The 17,350-nt window shown below is 42.8% G+C and overlaps 1 protein-coding gene across 2 annotated transcripts in view; it reads left to right on the plus strand.

The window, feature by feature from the left end:
- Positions 1-16,904, plus strand: part of phactr3a (phosphatase and actin regulator 3a) — a 30,491-nt gene extending 13,587 nt beyond the window's left edge. The window contains exons 2-12 of one of the 2 annotated variants that reach the window (XM_023427352.2): positions 4,126-4,290; positions 5,212-5,379; positions 6,040-6,255; positions 7,350-7,578; positions 7,879-8,129; positions 9,835-9,988; positions 14,577-14,632; positions 15,070-15,131; positions 15,276-15,416; positions 15,728-15,804; positions 16,270-16,904. In XM_023427352.2, coding sequence (XP_023283120.1) covers positions 4,126-4,290; positions 5,212-5,379; positions 6,040-6,255; positions 7,350-7,578; positions 7,879-8,129; positions 9,835-9,988; positions 14,577-14,632; positions 15,070-15,131; positions 15,276-15,416; positions 15,728-15,804; positions 16,270-16,285 — 1,535 coding nt within the window. In that variant the 3' untranslated portion in view covers positions 16,286-16,904. The remainder of the gene's footprint in view (positions 1-4,125; positions 4,291-5,211; positions 5,380-6,039; positions 6,256-7,349; positions 7,579-7,878; positions 8,130-9,834; positions 9,989-14,576; positions 14,633-15,069; positions 15,132-15,275; positions 15,417-15,727; positions 15,805-16,269) is intronic. The other variant, XM_023427353.2, reaches the window with a different exon arrangement.
- The last annotated feature ends 446 nt before the right edge of the window (positions 16,905-17,350 follow it).

A 17,350-nucleotide genomic window follows, 5' to 3' on the forward strand; every position in this document is an offset into this window, starting at 1 on the left:
CTATGTACAAAGTACAGGTGAGGCTGGTGGAAATTACTCAAAGTACCAGATAAATGGTGCTAGAGGGACTGTTCATTTCTCCACCAAATGCCATGGCAAACCATAGTTGTCAAGATATTTCACTCAAAAACTAAAATGTCAGCCTTACGGTGGCACTAGTGGAAAAATCCACAGATTACCAGAGTTAGTAGGATTCATCATCTGAGTACTGTGATTTTTTTCTACAAAAGTTCTTGGCAAGACATGTAATATTTGAGAAATTCCAGTCTAAAGTGGTTGATTGAATGACCAACAGACAGCCTGACATTGCTTTCCTCAAAGCCACACAAGCGTGGCTGAAAAATGAAACTGTACTATAAATGATTAGGACAGCATCTTTCAAATGTCTGACTCAGCTAATGGGTGGACAAAAATAGCACTTCATTATCCAAGAAAGTGAACCTGACTGTATCATTTTAAGCTGTAAACGTTGCACTGTGACTTGAAGGATGAATAGTATTTTCAGACTTACTGGACAACCCTCCAAGGCCTTCAGCAGTGATGTTCCAGAGAGCTGAGTGCTGATTGTGTTTGAGAGGTTTAAACACCTGCTTGTGAAATGAGATGTTACACGATAAATACTTGATGTTCAATGTACTTGTAATGCAGCCAAATGATGCAAACAGTTGACATCATTTTTGTCCCAGTGAGCGACTAGATTATCAGGGGAGTGGTGTTTTATTCTGATTTATCTTTTAATACTATAGAGGGAGCTTTAAAAACACAAGCCCATTCACTAGATCGCTCTGTCAGGTGATTCAGCAAACCGAGGCTTTGCCCCTCACAACCTCGCTGCTGATATTATCCTGCCTCTCAGTGTGAATCCTGTTCATTGCAAAAGCTGCAAAAAGGTCACAAATGGATTCGGAGTTGTTGTCGTTCAGTCTCATTCTTTGCCTTTGTGGTTGCCACTATCAGAGCAGAACAGCCTACCTTTCATTTTTAAACTTCCTACAATTTAAGAGAAAAAAAAAACACTCCTGTTGGGTAGTTCTCACCTTGGGCACTTTGGAGGGGGGATGTGCTCGGTGTGCACATGTGGGGAGAGCTCTTATGCTCCTGAATGTGCTGACAAGCTGGTTAAGCGGGGTGTGGTCCCTGGTGGAACACTAACGCGCTGTGTTTTAGTTTTCTTGCCAAGTCACATTATCATATTGTCTACTTTATTCCAGTCTTAAATCATTTCAGGGGTTCACGCTGCACTAATGCAGTCTAGAGTTTAGCAGCTGTAGCTTATGCTTCCCTGCATTCCTGATGTCGTTTATGAATTATATTGGGAATTTAATCTTTTATCTTGTGTAAAGCCATGACATCACCACCTGATTGGACTTACAGTGTGTGCAGACTTGTGTCGGAGACGACTATGGGGATACAGGAAACACACTATTGGTCCACTGCATCAGCCTGACACGTGGATTTAACAAATCCTATTTGCATTAGCATATTAATTAGAAATGCACATCATCACCACATGGCGCATGTAGGCTGTACATGCTTATCTGACACACATTTCGAAACACCCTCATCCAGTGGATAAAAGAAATTTCCATGTGCGAGCATGTGTTTTCACCTAATTCCTCTGCTCTACCCGGACTCCTGTCATTTTCTCTGAACAACCACCCCTTCTATGAAAAATGAAGTTATTTGATATGCATTATAAATAGCTGCTCCGTGATTGGACGAGACCAGATTCTCCTGCAAGCTCTTCCGTATAGCAACAGCCCCCTCCCATCTCTCCTTCTCGCCTCTTTTCCCTGGAATCCCCCTTCTTCCCCACCCCCCCTCCCTCTTCCGATCTCCTTCCCTCTTTCAAAATGCAGACAGATCTTGTCCTCCATGTGGCTTCACCCCTACCCACAATGCACTTGGTGCTGCCACTGGCTTCAGATGTGACAGGCAGTGTCTGTGTAGGGGGCTCCTCTCCTCTCCTCTCTCCTCCTCTCCTCTAAGCTACAGACTGACTCGCTCCTCCCGCTGGCTCCTACTGCTGCGGCAGCATCTGGATATGGTCACCATGGCAACAGCAGCAGGCCCTTTCTCCACACACACACATTCTCTCTCTCTCTTTCCCTCTCACACAGACACCTCTACCCCTCCTTCTCCCCCTCTCCTTCTCTTAAGCTTTTTTTTCTCTGCGCGACTGGGTGCGCTTCCTTCAAGCTTGACCTGGATTCTGCGTGCAGCGCCACGTCTGCCCCACTGAATGTGTGACAGTAGTGATGATGACACAGTGAGACGGGTGTGCACGGTCAACTGACCTGTTTCCAGGAACTTTTAGGATCAAATTCCAAACTGGAAAATTACCCCTTTTCATCTAATCTCTTCTCTTATATTCTGTTTTGCCATACTTTTCCTTCCCTCTTTTTTCTTTTTCCGTTTCCTCTGGACTGCTTGTGAACCCCACTTTTTCTTAACGCCACCTTTTCTTTTCTTTCCTCTCCCCTCCTTTCCTTTCCTTGTCTCTCTTTTCCTTTTCCCAACACCCTCCCTCTCCTTCCTTGTTTCTCCTATCCTTTTCTACTCTTGTCTCCTCTCCTCCCCCCATCGCTAACCACCGTCCTCTTTCTACTCCCCACCCATGTGCTTCAAGGAAGAAGCGAGGGGCTGCAAAAAAAAAAAGCTTGAAAAGGAGTCAGCTGTATCCTCCCTCCTCCATCACTGTACTCCATATCACACCCTGAGCCGCTCTACAAATCTCCCCCCGCCCCCTTCCTCTCCCCGACCTCCCCCATCACAAATCCTTGCCTCCCCTCAGCTGAATATTTGAACAAAGATATCAGCCTCCTGAAGGCAGATATCGCTCCGTTTTTGTCACATTGACGTATGTAGCTCTTAAATACATGGCGCTTATTGTGCATTTCCTCTTTTTGGCTCTCTTTGTGCCTGGATCCAGCGGCAGTGTGCGCACATGGATCTGTAGACCCCCACTCAGCTTGATATGAGTCACAGTTACCATTCATTGAAATACAAGATTCCTTTAAAGAGAGACAAGGCCCTCTGTGCCGGGATGGTGGCAGAGTAGATGTAATAGCTCATTTATTACAACAGATTAATGCATTAATATCATGGACTGCACTCTACAGATTACTGCATACTATTTCACTCCTTTGCATATGAAACACAATTTGCATATGACTCTCACCTAAATGCAGTTTTTTTCCCCAGTGATCGTTGAGACTGTTTTATGCACATTTTGTTTTGGGTCTTTAGTTACAAGTTGTTTCGTGTTTTATTTGCATCATTGTCGTTACTGCTGGCTTTTCTTTTGGTGTGCATATATGTTGTGTACAACCATTGCCGTGTATGTTTTCTTTTGTTTTCATTTTTATTTGGACCCCTGGAAGATTAGCTAGGACTTTGTAGGGCATTATGGAACATACTGCAGAGGTATTTGCACCTCCTGAAAAAAACTGATCACTGAGGAGACATATGTTGTGTGAGAGCTGGGACAGATCATATAAAGTCATGTAGAAGTGGAGCAGCGTATTAGCATAAGGAAGGTTGATACATTAAAACGATCAGCCTTGTTTTACCGGGGAGCTGAGTGTAATGCCGCTTCTGGGAAAGCAGTGAGGCTGGCACACCTGTTGGTCTCCAGGGAGGGACATCTTTTTGTAGTCTTATGAGCCTCTCATGCTCCCTCCAGATTTGGACTGCGAGAGAGATATTTATTTTGATACGTGACGTATGGCTCGGACAGAGGGGATTCACAGGAAAATAACAGCCGTGAGGGAGTGTGCCTTGATCAAATTAGTCTTTCTAATTCAATCTGTTCACAGCACTTGAAGTCCATCATGGTTTATTCAGTGAGGTGAGTGTACTAATTGTGCTCTGCCTTCTCTCCCCCTCTTTCTCTTGCCCTTCACCTACTTTTGCACGTTTGGTGATTTTTCTTCATCCCTGTATCCCCACCTTCATCCTGCAACACACTCCCTCTCCCTGTTGCCCTCTCTTTGCCTTCCCTCCCTGCTTTTGATCCTCCTCCTGCCAACACCCCCACCCACTCTTTCCTCACCCCATATCGTCCTGCTGTACCAACTCTTGGCCCCTCTTTGGGCTTCTCCTCCATGTCCTCTGTGTCTGTAGTAGAGGTGGTGGACCAGCAGAGGGTGCTGAGGACAGGTTGCCTGGTCAGCGGGGTCCACACTCCACCCATCCGACGTAATAGCAAGCTGGCCACCCTGGGGCGCATCTTCAAGCCCTGGAAGTGGAGGAAAAAGAAAAATGAGAAGCTCAAGCAGAGTTCCACAGGTACAGTGCAGGGAGGTCGCATTTACAGGTTCCACAAACAGAAGGACTCACTCACGTTTCTCCTCATCCCATCTAATGAATTAGATATGGGAGAGATAATGAGAGGGTGTGGGTGAAAAGATGTTGAATGTATAGTTCTAACCGTCTGAATACGTCTGTGCTCATCACTTCATAATGACTCCAGGGAAGTGTTCTCTACATTTTACGTCATTGTATCCACAAAAACACGCAACACAATATTGTAGGCATTTTAAAATCTTGACATAGCACTGACACGTAGCTTGTGAATTTTGATGTTGCTGAAATGATTTTTAAGAGGATATGGTCGACATCAGTATATCACAAAATCACTAAAAATATTTTGCCATTATCAAAATGTACCACAAAATGGCAAATGAGATATCACAAAACACCAATTAGACTTAAATGTAATGAACCATGATCAGATGCTTCCTGTGTTATCATTACAGAGCTAAGTATCTGAACCTCGGAAAAATTATTTCTCTGCATTCTTTAAAAAAAAAAACAACTTTTACCTCTAAGTAATTTGCTTGTGTTTTGTGAAATTATAAAAGAATATGATCATATCTTATCATGAAAGTAGATAAACAGTCACATTGTGTTCCTGCTTTAGGTATAGCAGGTATCTACAGTTTATATTTGCTGTGCACAAGGTGAAATGTGATGCTCTTGCTGTAATGGAGAATGCTGTTGAATCAAGGTGGCTTAAAGAGTGAATGTCATTTTGGATCATCACAGTTCAGGTCACATCACGGTCACAATTACAATATTTTCCAAAGATAATTTAGGTTCATTCACATTATATCTATTCATAGAGAAGCATATCAATCTTGTTTTATGCACAACACAGAAATCACGATGTCTACACATACATACGCCTCTCCTCTTATCCCCTCACAGATGTAGCATTATCCAGCGGTCTTCTATGCCACGACCCCAGTTCCCCCACTCAGGGCTGCTGCTCAGATGGTGCAGTCCTGCTTGGAGGATTCGGGGGACCTTTGAACCCAAACCTCACAGTCAGCAGTGTGGAATACCTTGGTCCTGAGGAGGAGCACCCCCCTTCAGGTAGGACAGTCCCTCACTGTGATCAAGAGACACTACAGAGCTGCAAAAGCAACAGATTTGTAAAGTGGAGGTGTAACTTTGTCTCAGCTTTATAGTAGAGTATGAGAGTCGGTATGAGTTGGTATGAGAGTGTAACAGAGTTCAATGTGATAAAATGCTTTGAAATAAAGTGAAGGAGGATAGATTTTATACTCTTCTTACAAAAAAAAATTCAAACAATGCCAATGTTATAAAATAATTCCATCTGTTGAATTTTTTTTTTTTTTTTACATTTTCACATAATGGAGACATTTGTGTTTGAATCAGTGTTTTACATACAGTATGCACCATTAGAGGGCAGCAGAGACAATTCAATGACGTTCTTTGCCTCCGCTCTCACCTGCTAGAAATGTAATCCTCTGTCACTTAGACACATAATAGTTTTGTATGCAATGCTGTAACAAGTGCATCACGGATATGGTTTATATGTATTTGTATTATCCAAACCTTTTTTCATTTGTATTTCAGTTTAATCGTGTCAATAATAACCTCTCTGCTCTTTGAAATACTCCTTTACATTCTGTTGCCACCAGTTGCCATCCATTTAATAGAACATGTTTTTGTTCTTCACAACAGCACTCATTTATAAATGTTTTGTTCCCCTTCATTAATGTCCTCCAGTAGCTGCCCCTCTCCAGGACTGTGAACGAGTAGAGGAGAACGTACCGCTTCCGGAGGAGGAAAGAGACGAGGAGGTGCACCCTGCCGGGGATTTACCTGAGGGGCTGCAGGACATGACGGACCAGATGGATGAAAGACCAGAGGAGGAGATTCCTCCCGGAACGTCCCCACCACAAGTACCTCCAAAGCTTTTGCCCCAGCTGAGTGCTGGAGATGGTGAGTGCCCAGAGGTTAAGGAAATGTCTTTTTTCCCCCGAATGTACATTAAAAAAACCATGTATAAAACCATGTCTCTGCTCAGTTTGAGCAACAGGTGGGTGAAACCTTAAAAAATGAACACAGATGTTTCCATACAGGGCACAAGTATAAAAATAGTTCAATAAATCTATGGAATATGTGTCAGATACAGCGCCCGCACCACCATCATCAAAACTCAGTGCTGGAAGAAGTATACAGATCCTTTGTAAAGTAAGAGTACCAATACCACGTGTAAAAATACTATGTCACAAATAAAAATTTTGCACTCAAAATCATAATCTGGAGTTATTGTCATGCTGCTTTTAATGACTTCATATGCACTTTGTAGTTTAGACCAGGCAGGATAAATGTTGTGGAGTAAAAAGCACAATATTCCCCTGTGAAATGTGGATTAGAAATACAAAGTATCATAAAATGGAATTACTGGAGTAAAGTACAAGAATCTCACAAGTGTACTTGAATACAGTACTTAGTTACTTGCTCTAAATGAGTAGATATCTTTTATAAGAGTTGTGCTCGTCCGCATAAGTAGTTCCAGGCTTGCTGAGTCAGTGCAAAGATGGACTGAAGCTGCTTTGCCGGGTCACAGTGACACAACACATTACAAAGACATTTTTTCCTTTAGTTTGCAACCAGTCTGTAGTTGGACAAATCTTGAAGTTGGTACCAGTACCTTATTACAGAGTCAAGGTGAAAGTAAGTCAGACTCAAGCCTGTAGACTGCTGTGCTCAGTCTAAGATGAGCCACATTTTTCAGCAATTCACTGTGGTACAGAACATGCAGTACATTCTTCAGATGTATTGCAGATGTCAGATCGGCATGGATTTTGCACAAAAAAAAAAAATCATTCTTCAACTTTGTTCTCATATTAAACAGATGTGAAGGCCGGGTAGATTGGAGAGTCTGAATTCCCATGAGCTAAAGTGTAAATGTGCTGCTCAAACTTAAGCTTAGTATCTGAAGATAAACTGTGACCTGCAAACTAATGCAGGAAAGAAAAATGGTTTGTTTATTAACCTCCAGTGTTTCTCTCCTCGTCCCTCTCTTTCAGATTCAGGCCCTGTGTCGCTCCCCACTCACCTGCCTAACTCCTACCTCCCCAAGGAGCCTCCACCCAGGGCCACAGAAAGCCTGGCTTCAATGACCCTGCCGTTGCGAGGGCCCCTGGCCAACCCCTCAGGGTCCCCACATCTAGGAAATATGATGCATCCTCCCATGCCCCCTAGCTGCATTATGGAGGAACTGCAGAGAGCCTTCGCTTCCAAGAACAGGCAGGAGAGGTGAGTCCTCTGCTTGACCCCATATATCTGTATTAAAGACACTCTGTTCAGGCTCACTGATGTTAAAGCTAATGCTGGTTCTGATGAGAGGCTTATATCCCATTTGGTAGGATATGATATATATATATTATATATTGGGTGACTATAATTTTCTCACAAATCTCTCATTTCTAACAATATAATTTCAAATAGATAATTAATCAATTGCTTTAAATCTCAATCATAAAATCTATATTTAAAATCCAGATGTTTTCCTTAACTCATCGCCATCGACATTAATTCCACATTTCTTCCCCTCAGTGTCCATGAAGGGTGTGAGCAGGGCTCACCCCCGCGGCTGTGGTGTTCTGACGGGCGGCTCTCTCGCTCCTGCAGCTCCGAGAACCAACACACGTTATCTTTGGTGGGTGGCTGTGTGGGAGGTGGAGGGTCTGACTGGCCCAAGAAGGAGGCAGAGGAGAACAAGGAGAACGTGCGGCTGGACCAGTGCTTCTCCAACACCTCAGGCCTCCCCACCGACCTGGACGGCTGGAATGAGTCCGTCATCTCTGGTGGGTCGAAGAGCTTAACGGTGTGATTTAAAGTGTGGTCTGTAAGCATTTGGACATTTGCACAATTTCGTTTTGTTTTTGTTTCGACTCTGTAGTGGACCATACTGGTCTGGACCATACTGGACCATACTGGACCATATTGGCTTTAAAATGAAACAGTCGCTCTGAGGTTAAAGTACTTGGGCATTTTCTTTAATTTGAATGTGGTTACATCTGTACTGGGATAAGTACAGTCCTGTCATTGTGTCACTGCAGTGACTGAAATGCAGTCACTGCTGAAACTGTCTGCTGAAATATGGCGCCCCTACGGCAGCATGTGTACCGTACCTCGGGGGAATCGAACACCACTCTCCTGTATCATTTACTGTGTTTTCGAGGACCCATCCATCCACCACAACCTCCTCCTGATGTGGACTTTGTCTCTCTTTATGCTACGTCTCCTTTTGCTCCCGTCACAATTACTATGGCTGCTAGATGTCACCTAGCAACAAAACTTAACTATGGGTCATAATAACCTGCTGCACAGACGACCTGTGGGCTTGTTTTTTACAGGACGACAGTTACTGTGATAACAGTGTAGCAAATACAGTCCTGTCACTGTCTTACAGCACTGACTGAACATTGGGGGCTGCATCTTGATTATAGTTTGCCTTTTTCTGCTGTGTCAATCACCTTGCGTATTTTAATTAAACTAACTTTTATTTATGAATTTGCAAAACTTAAAGCTGCACTAATCAATGTTTCCATATTATCAATGGGTCAAATGAATATGTGTATGTGTAATGTGAAAGTGGCAGCTTGTAGTGATGTATCCACACAGAATTACCACCCAGCTCAGCAGTTCTTCGGAGCTCTACAAAGTATTGTATGTCTTTCAGCTCATCGTTTTGGTTTTAAGGTGCACAACTTTAATAATTTGGTTTACTCTCACTGCTCCCATCAGTGCCATTTCCAGCTAAAGAGACAGATATTTCCCACAGGAGTGGCTAGCAAGTGGAGCATGATACAACATTCATGCTCCGCTCTCTAGCATTTGTCAGGTGACCAGAAACACAAAACCAAATAAATGCTTATGTTGCTATGTGGCTGCTAGGTGCTAAAATAGACAAATGATGCTGACAAGTTCACCATAACATTTATGTAAAGTCATCAAAACAAATACGTTCACATGGTCAAATGGAAGCATTATAGGTCAAAAACAAATCTGCTGACAGAGCTGACAGGGGGGGAACCAGGGGCTTATGGGGCCCCTGGAGATCTGGGACCCTGGGGACATAGCCTGGTTTGTGCAGTTGATAATCCAGCTTTAGCAGTTGCTTTATAAAAAGGCCTACATGCCACAACATAGTAATATGGATGTGCACATCCTCAAACGCTGCTAAAGGTCTGAGTCAGCATTTTACCCTAATAATTCCTGTTTCACTTCTTCTCAGATGTGCTGCAGAACAGAGCAAGAACGGAAATAGTGGCTGTGCCCAAATACTTCCAAACAGAACTATGAGTAATGTTGAGTTAGTGAGGATATTTGTTGACATTAAGCGGCTAGTGGCATTTTGGGATCAGGGATTGGAAGACTTTATTTATTTACAGTGCACCTTTGCATATTGTTAGGATAAGAAAAGGAAGAAGACTCTTCTAAAGGTATACAAGGCTGATAATATGTCAAGAGTTTCCTGTGTGTTAATGCGTGTATGCATGGTTGCAGGCACACTTCCTCGCAGGCTAAGGAAGGAGTTGCTGGCTGTCAAGCTACGAAACAGGCCCAGCAAGCAGGAGCTAGAGGACAGAAATATCTTCCCAGCAAGGAGCGACCAAGAGCGCCAGGAAATTCGCCAGCAGATCGAAATGAAACTTGCCAAGTAAGCGATGAAATCTTCTCCACACTACTATCTGTGCCTGTGTAGTATTCGCAATCCATTTGTTGAAGTAATGGCAATAAACGTTTCATTGATCGCTGTTGAGCATCAGGTTGGATGATGTGTTTGGCTTGTGATTTAAGTATGACATGTTTTAATGATATCAGTGACAGGATTTGTCATTGTCCTGGCTTAAATATCTCTGTGGGTAGGATCCATTAATATCACGCAGCTCAGTAGTTAATTAATGACTTCCATGCTATTCATGGTGCGACAGCGCAAAACCCACGACAGACCTAGGTGATTGTTTTTGCAGGGAAAACGTACATGCTTAATTGCCTCAGTTACATAACACCCAGCAGTAGGTGGAGGTGAGATAAAAATCGGATCCAAACGGATTATCATATTGTTTTGCACATGCTTGATTTATGTTGTGTAATCTCTTACTGCTCAGAGGAATCACTTTGGGTGTAATGCTTTTTACTCAAGGCCAACCCCCACACTGGGAAGCCTCTCTATCATATTCCACCCCTGCATGTAACTGTTCTAACTAAACCTGAGAAGCTTCCAAATGTGGGGGAAAATGAGCTATCCGCTCAAACCAGTGAACGGCCAAATGGAATAAAATCCGGGAAATCTTTTGGGAATGAAATGTGCACATGCGCAGTAAATTCCTGGATGTTTTTCTCGCAGTTCCTGGAGTGCAACAAGTACAGACAGACGCTGCTTCCAGGAATTCTCTTAGGGACAAGACGCAGCGCTGATGTTTGTACGTGCGCTTCCCTGCCAGGACATTAATAGAACTGGCTTTTCTAATACAACTGAGAAACTAAATGTCCAAAGACTGACAGCAGCACTCTTGTGTGCGAATGTGTCACAAGACCCAGGTTCTTTAACACCAGCGCATCAAACAGGGGCACACCACAGCGTTACATAACCTGCTGTGCAATAACTCGCAGCCGAGCGGAGAGCCACCCACACTTTGGAGAACAAGATCTATCGACCGTCTGTGAGACAACTAAGAATACTGCCTCCCTTATCTATTCTTAGATTGACTGGAAGAAAATGTTTTATTGTTATTTGGTGTACAGGTGTTCACGCAGTGCACACAGCTTATGTAAAGGTGAGGATGGAGCATGAGTGTAGCTTGCGTAAGAGCTAGCAGGGTCCAAGCTTTAAAGACAGAGAGGCTCCACTTGTAGCACAGCGGTGAGAGAATCTGCTTGTTAAACAAAGAACTCGTTCTACACAGCACATGGCTCAAAAGATTTAGAGTCGTTTAAATGTCTTAACAAATACAGGATAGATGAATCACCTCAGGAGGATCAATAAGGATCCTTAAAGCAGCTTTATTTGTGTGCTTCATGCTGACATTGCTGAAAAAAAACCTAAAACCTTTGCACAGCTCCAGGATTTGGAGCATCTGTGTAGATTTTATGCACTTGTAAAATCCTTCACACAAAAAACCAAAACAAACATCTGCTCTGTTACGCTGCTTTGGTGATCACCGCCATCTTTAAATCTGGAAGATCTAAACAACTTATTCGGATTCACCTACAGTGTCAAGCGTATGCAAGAAGAATGCATTTTCATCCTACAGTACAATATATATGAATGTATTGAAGGCATACTGCACCATTTCGGGGGGGAAATCCTGGCTAAATATAGCTCAGAGTGGTGAAGAGGAGGGCAGACTTATCGGAGGAAAAAACAGCTCATTTCCCCAGGGGGATGCATACTGAATCACCAAACAATCCATCACACTCTTCTCTGGATTTGGAGGTGGTAACTCCCATTTTAGATTCAATCTTCAGTCCTCTTTTTTCCCATCCTATCTACAGCTCACAATATAAATCTACTGTTACATTTGCTGCCAATCAAGCAGAAAAATGCCACCAGGACTTATGGCGGATAATGGCACCTTGTCCATCCATTGTGCCAGTGAAAGATGACCTTTCTATCTTTAGACTCCCCACCTGGCACTTGTGCTGCAGCCGCACTCTGCTGTTTCTAATCTTAGCTCCTGACACCTGTCTCTTATACACATCTAAAGGCCAATTCTGTCTCCTTGCACAGTTGGCAACGGAAATAAAAGACTGAAAGCTTCTGCCACCCACTCACTGCTTTTTCATTCTTTTGTTTGGATTTTTCATTCCTCCCTTGGCTGGCTTAGTAAGCTTTTCTATTCCAGCTCATATTATTATTTAGGACATCCTGAGTAGCAAATGGAAACCCTCATGCCAACAGGCATTTATGCGTCATCATGGTATTCTGGGGTTACCTCTCAAAATCTAATTTCTGCTTGCTATGCTGTAGAAAGCCGTAGTTGAGAAACTGGTACAGTGAGTCAATGTGTGTTGTCTCATGCAGGGATATTCTCAGTTATCACAAATAAACTGTCCTCTGTCACCTGAGAGCAGCACACGGTAATAAGATTTTGTGATTCATTTGGCTCACAAAGAAAATCTGACTTTGCTACCAAAATAGTGTTTAATATTGACAGTGATCTCTGATTTATTCAGCTCACCAACAAAGATGAAAGAAGGTAAGCAGCCTGTTTCTAAAAATAGCCACCGATTCCCTGTAAGGCACATACAGCTCTGTGTGTAACAGTGAAATCCCCATTAGTGTGTTGCTAGGGAGAAGTGAGGATTTCTGCGGGAAGACTCTATTGTCTCAAAGATACCAAGTGTTGTTGCTAAGCAACTCGTCGACCAGGTCAATAATACAGTGGATGGTTGTATTCGCTGGGGCTTTGGAAGTGATTTTCTGTTTCATCTATTTAAAATGTAACACTGCCAGAGCTGTGGGAACACTTTGCCTCTCAGTGTGTTTATCGAAGAGTCGTGATGGGCTGTTCCTCTCCTGATGAGATTTTGAGATAGTGGCATAAAACATCCCTGATTTGATGATCAAAAACTATTCTGATCAAAAGTGCAACTTCACACAGGAGGCAACAGAAAAAGAAAAATAACAGAAGCACATTTCCTTTTTTTATAAGGATTTCTGTTTTCATTCAAATGCAAATAGGAAGAAATTAATCAATTTCCTACTTAATGATTATGTGTAAAATTCTGAAATTGTTCTAGACGCCTTTTTTTGGTGTTGATGTTCCATTTTGAATCTTATTTCTCAGAAGAGAATTTGCTAGGGAAGTCAAACTACTGAATTATTCCTTATGCTATTTCTGGATTGTCTCGTCACACATGTTAATTACAAAGACTTGCCTGTACCCATTCTCACACTACACAGTAATGCGTAGGAACAGTGTTAGGGAGGGCTGTACTGAAAATAACATACTTAATAGTTGACTGTGAACTCTGCTGTTATCTTAACCCAAGATAAATGCTTCTCACATAATGCGGCTGAGCACTGATGTCTTTTCTGTGTAGATGGTAGCATCTGTTGCTACACAAATGTGTTTTTAAGTTGGTTCAGGTCCCACTTCAATCGTATTAATGGGGTTTAGAAGACTAAAATATTTTTATTAGCTATTCAGTGCCCGTCAGCGCAGATGTACACCAGGCCAGCTTTGTGTCCGGGTTTCAGTGTGTGACCTAACTTAGATCTTTTACAGGACAGAACTATAAAGTGTCCAGCGTTAGCTTGAATGAGGGGATAAAGGGAGTCGTGCTGCGAGGCGGCATTCTGCCCTCTCTGCCCTTTCCACCTCTGGAGGTGTGCTGTGGGGTGTGCCACATGCTGTCTGTCTGGGGCTGAGCCCTGTTGTGCAGCTCACATGTATTATTTATACAAAGTATGAATAGTTCACAAACACAGAGGACTCCGGGAAAACATTGGATTTTGGAGACCTTTTGAAAGCTTTGATGGTGAAGGGAGTGTTGTTGTTGCTTGAAATAAATGGACTAAGTGTGATCTGAATGTGTAAACTTGTTCATTACAGCAAAGAAGAGATTGGAAATGTGTTAGCTCAGAAACTGGTTACAGTATTTTGAATACCAATAATTTTATTCCCTGTTTGAAATAGATTCTTTTCCTTCCTTAAAAAAAGGTCCCTTTTATGTGACTAGAAATAAAAGGAACGGGTGCAATAACATGGGTAATGTGACTGTGCCAGTAGCCCAGAGTAGATCAGGAGGAGGTTGGGGATGCCGTGAGTGGGAGCCAGTTAAGCCCCGCCTCCTGCAAATTATGCATGTAGTAACCAGGGAGACTGGGAGAGTCGCGCCCCAGCAGCCCATCACGACCCAGTTCAAAAGCGCTAGTAGTCAGCGGCGGTCGGCGGATTGTAGAAAAGAGGAGTGCCTGTGCTGCTGCTGCTGCTGCTGCTGCGGTGTACAGTAAACGCAATACGGCATCTGCGCCTGAGATGCAGAGACTTGAAATCGAAAAATAATTTGGTGGAGAATCCTCAACCAGGAGAATCGCGCTTCTTTGACTATTCCAGATGTGGGGAGCGCCTCTGCCCAAGCATCACAGCCGCGGTTTGGATGCTAGATGGAGACATAGGGGATTCCTTTCGAGAACGCGCACAGTGAAGAAACTACAGCCGGTTTAAAGAGGACAGGACAGGGACAGGGACAGCTTCAGTCAACATGGTTCAAAACGTGGTTTTGGTGTTTCTCCGCAGGAGGCTGAGCCAGAGACCAAATGTGGAGGAGCTGGAGAGTCGAAACATCCTGAAACGTAAGTCCAAATACTCATATTCACCTGAATACTAATATTTACAAATTAAAAGAAAAAAAAAATACATGCAAAAGCACAGCTCAAACACACTTATAACACGGCAAACTGATGCATTAGTGATGGCACAGATTGCCCAGTGTAGTACATTATTCAGAAGCAAAAGAACGCATGACTGCACACTCCCACTCTCCGCTGTGAAACCTGTTAAAGGAGATTCTCGGCATGATAAACTTGCAGTGGCCTACATTTATTCATTTATTTTTTTTATTATTTATTTATTTTTTTTACAGATTTTACATCAGTGTAATTGCACAATCACCGGTGGGTTTATGCCCATTAAGTGAAATAACACCCTGTAATGTCTAATGTTTTTTTGAACAATGGTCACCTGCTGATATAGTATGGATTTCTAATATGGTTGTTTTCTTTTTTTCCAGAGAGAAATGACCAGACAGAGCAAGAGGAGAGGAGAGAGATCAAACAGCGGCTTAACAGAAAGGTACAAAACTGTGATTGAATTTTTTTTCCTTGTTTGTCAACCTCATGAACATGGCAGGCATCAAACACATGGAGACCACTCTGCTTAACCCAAAGTTAACAGCAGCCAGCTATAAATGTTTGTCCCATTTCTTGTGTGTTCAAGCTCAACCAGCGACCCACAGTAGACGAACTTCGAGACAGAAAGATTCTGATCCGCTTCAGTGACTATGTGGAGGTGGCCAAAGCTCAGGACTATGACAGGAGAGCAGACAAGCCCTGGACTCGGCTCTCAGCAGCAGACAAGGTGGGTGTTTGTGTGGAACACAGAAAAAATAACATTTTATTTATTTTTAATAAAAGAAATGTATTAGAACTTTTCCGACCTGCCGCATATCTCTTGGTTTTATTACCAAAACATTCACTATTTAGGCCAGATCTATGACCTACTGCTCATCAAGACTATCAGCATCACATGTTGCTGTTATCAGCTTATCCAAATCTCCTGTTTGATATTTTCTCCTCCTGCTGTCACTTTGCTGTTCAAAGGTTACAGCACACCAGTGGCTCAGGATGCACTTAGGGATGCACTAATGCTGTTTTTCCTCTTCCCCGCAGGCTGCAATCCGGAAAGAGCTGAACGAGTTCAAAAGCACCGAGATGGAAGTGCACGCCTCAAGCAAACACCTAACGAGGTTGGTATTCTGAGGTGTATATCTGTGTGTAGTATGTGTTTGGGCGTGCATGTGTTGCTATTCTGGGCTGCAGCAGTCTAAATTTAGCTCTCATTGCTCATCCACGGAGCACCAAGGAGCTAAAGATAGATGGGAGAGCTTCTGAATGTGGGGGTAGGGGAGGTTGTCCTCTGGAACTCGAGTTGCCAGGCACACAGAAATGATGAAATGCCACCGTGTCCTTGGCTAAGCTTGTTTGGAAAGCAGGTGTCCCTGTTGTGAGTTGTAACAGTGACCCAGTGGGAGGATGGAGATGGAGTACATGTCCAGCCCATCGGCAGATTTAATGACTCCGCTAAAAATAGCCCCACAGAACTGATTAATAGCTTTAATCATAGCTTGGTATGACGACAAAGGCACTTTCTGCTCGCACAATTTGTACTGCTCCCCTTAACACGTGGTTTCTCCGCATGTTTGTCTCTCCAGGTTCCACCGGCCATGAAAGTGGGGAGTTTCTTCTGTGAAGAAATGCTGAGCTTAGAAATTTTCTGAAGCTGCTACAAGCTGCTCAGCGGTTACAGTTCAAAGAACCTGAAGCCTTTTCGTCTTCAGCGTGTCTTAAACATTCTTCCAGCACCCTTGACTATCATATCATCAGTATGAGGGCATGGGTGTGGGAGAGAAGATGACGGTAATGTTTGCGGCAGTGTGTCCTGGAGACTGCTGGACGTCGCCACATTGAAGCTGGCTGGTGGGAGAGGACTTTGGTGGAGCCTCTGACTCACAGGACAAGAGCAGAGGAAAAAACAATCTTGTCATTCAGTCAGTGTTGTTTTTTTTTGTACTATTTCATGGACTCCTTTGACAAGGCGGTGTGAATCCGTGTAGTGGGAAGAAGTTGTGCATGTGACCAGCTTCACCTTTTCTTAACTGATGAGTAATGTGTCACTTGGACTGGGTCAAGACTGTGCAGTCTGGGGGAGGTGGTATTGGGGATGAATTTGATATTAACTGTACATACAGTATGTCAATCTGAATGGGACCGTCAATGTCTTCACTGAAAAGAGAAATACCTTTGTAAGCACTACTTGTCTTCAAAATACAAGGTCTTTTTTTAAGAATGGCTTGTCTCATTTTTTTAAACAATTTTATTTTCAATGAAGAATCAGGTTGAAGAGGTATTTAAAAACAACTGATGGATTTAACATTTTGAATGTTTAGTTGGATTCTTTTTTCAATATTTAACTAAACTACACAAATGAATCTGGAATTTGTATTAAAAATATCACAGTCAAGACAATGAAATACATTGAAAAGGATTATTACCTGTGCTTACTTTCTACAGAACACTTAAAAATGATTGATCTGTAATTTGGAAATCAAATATCAAATTATAAATATCAGATTAACATAACATTTCTTATAAAAACAATCATATAGCAACAACACTTCTATGTCAGAATTAACAAAAACACCCACAATACACCAACATTAAAAGCAGAACCTGGAAACATTAACACCTCAGCCAAAAACGTTCACATGAAATCAGCATAGCTCAACTACAGAG

Source organism: Seriola lalandi, unplaced genomic scaffold (genome assembly GCF_002814215.2).
Source record: "Seriola lalandi dorsalis isolate HSWRI2012SDOR001 ecotype SW California unplaced genomic scaffold, Sedor1 jcf7180002054861, whole genome shotgun sequence".
Classification (NCBI taxonomy): Eukaryota; Metazoa; Chordata; class Actinopteri; order Carangiformes; family Carangidae; genus Seriola; species Seriola lalandi.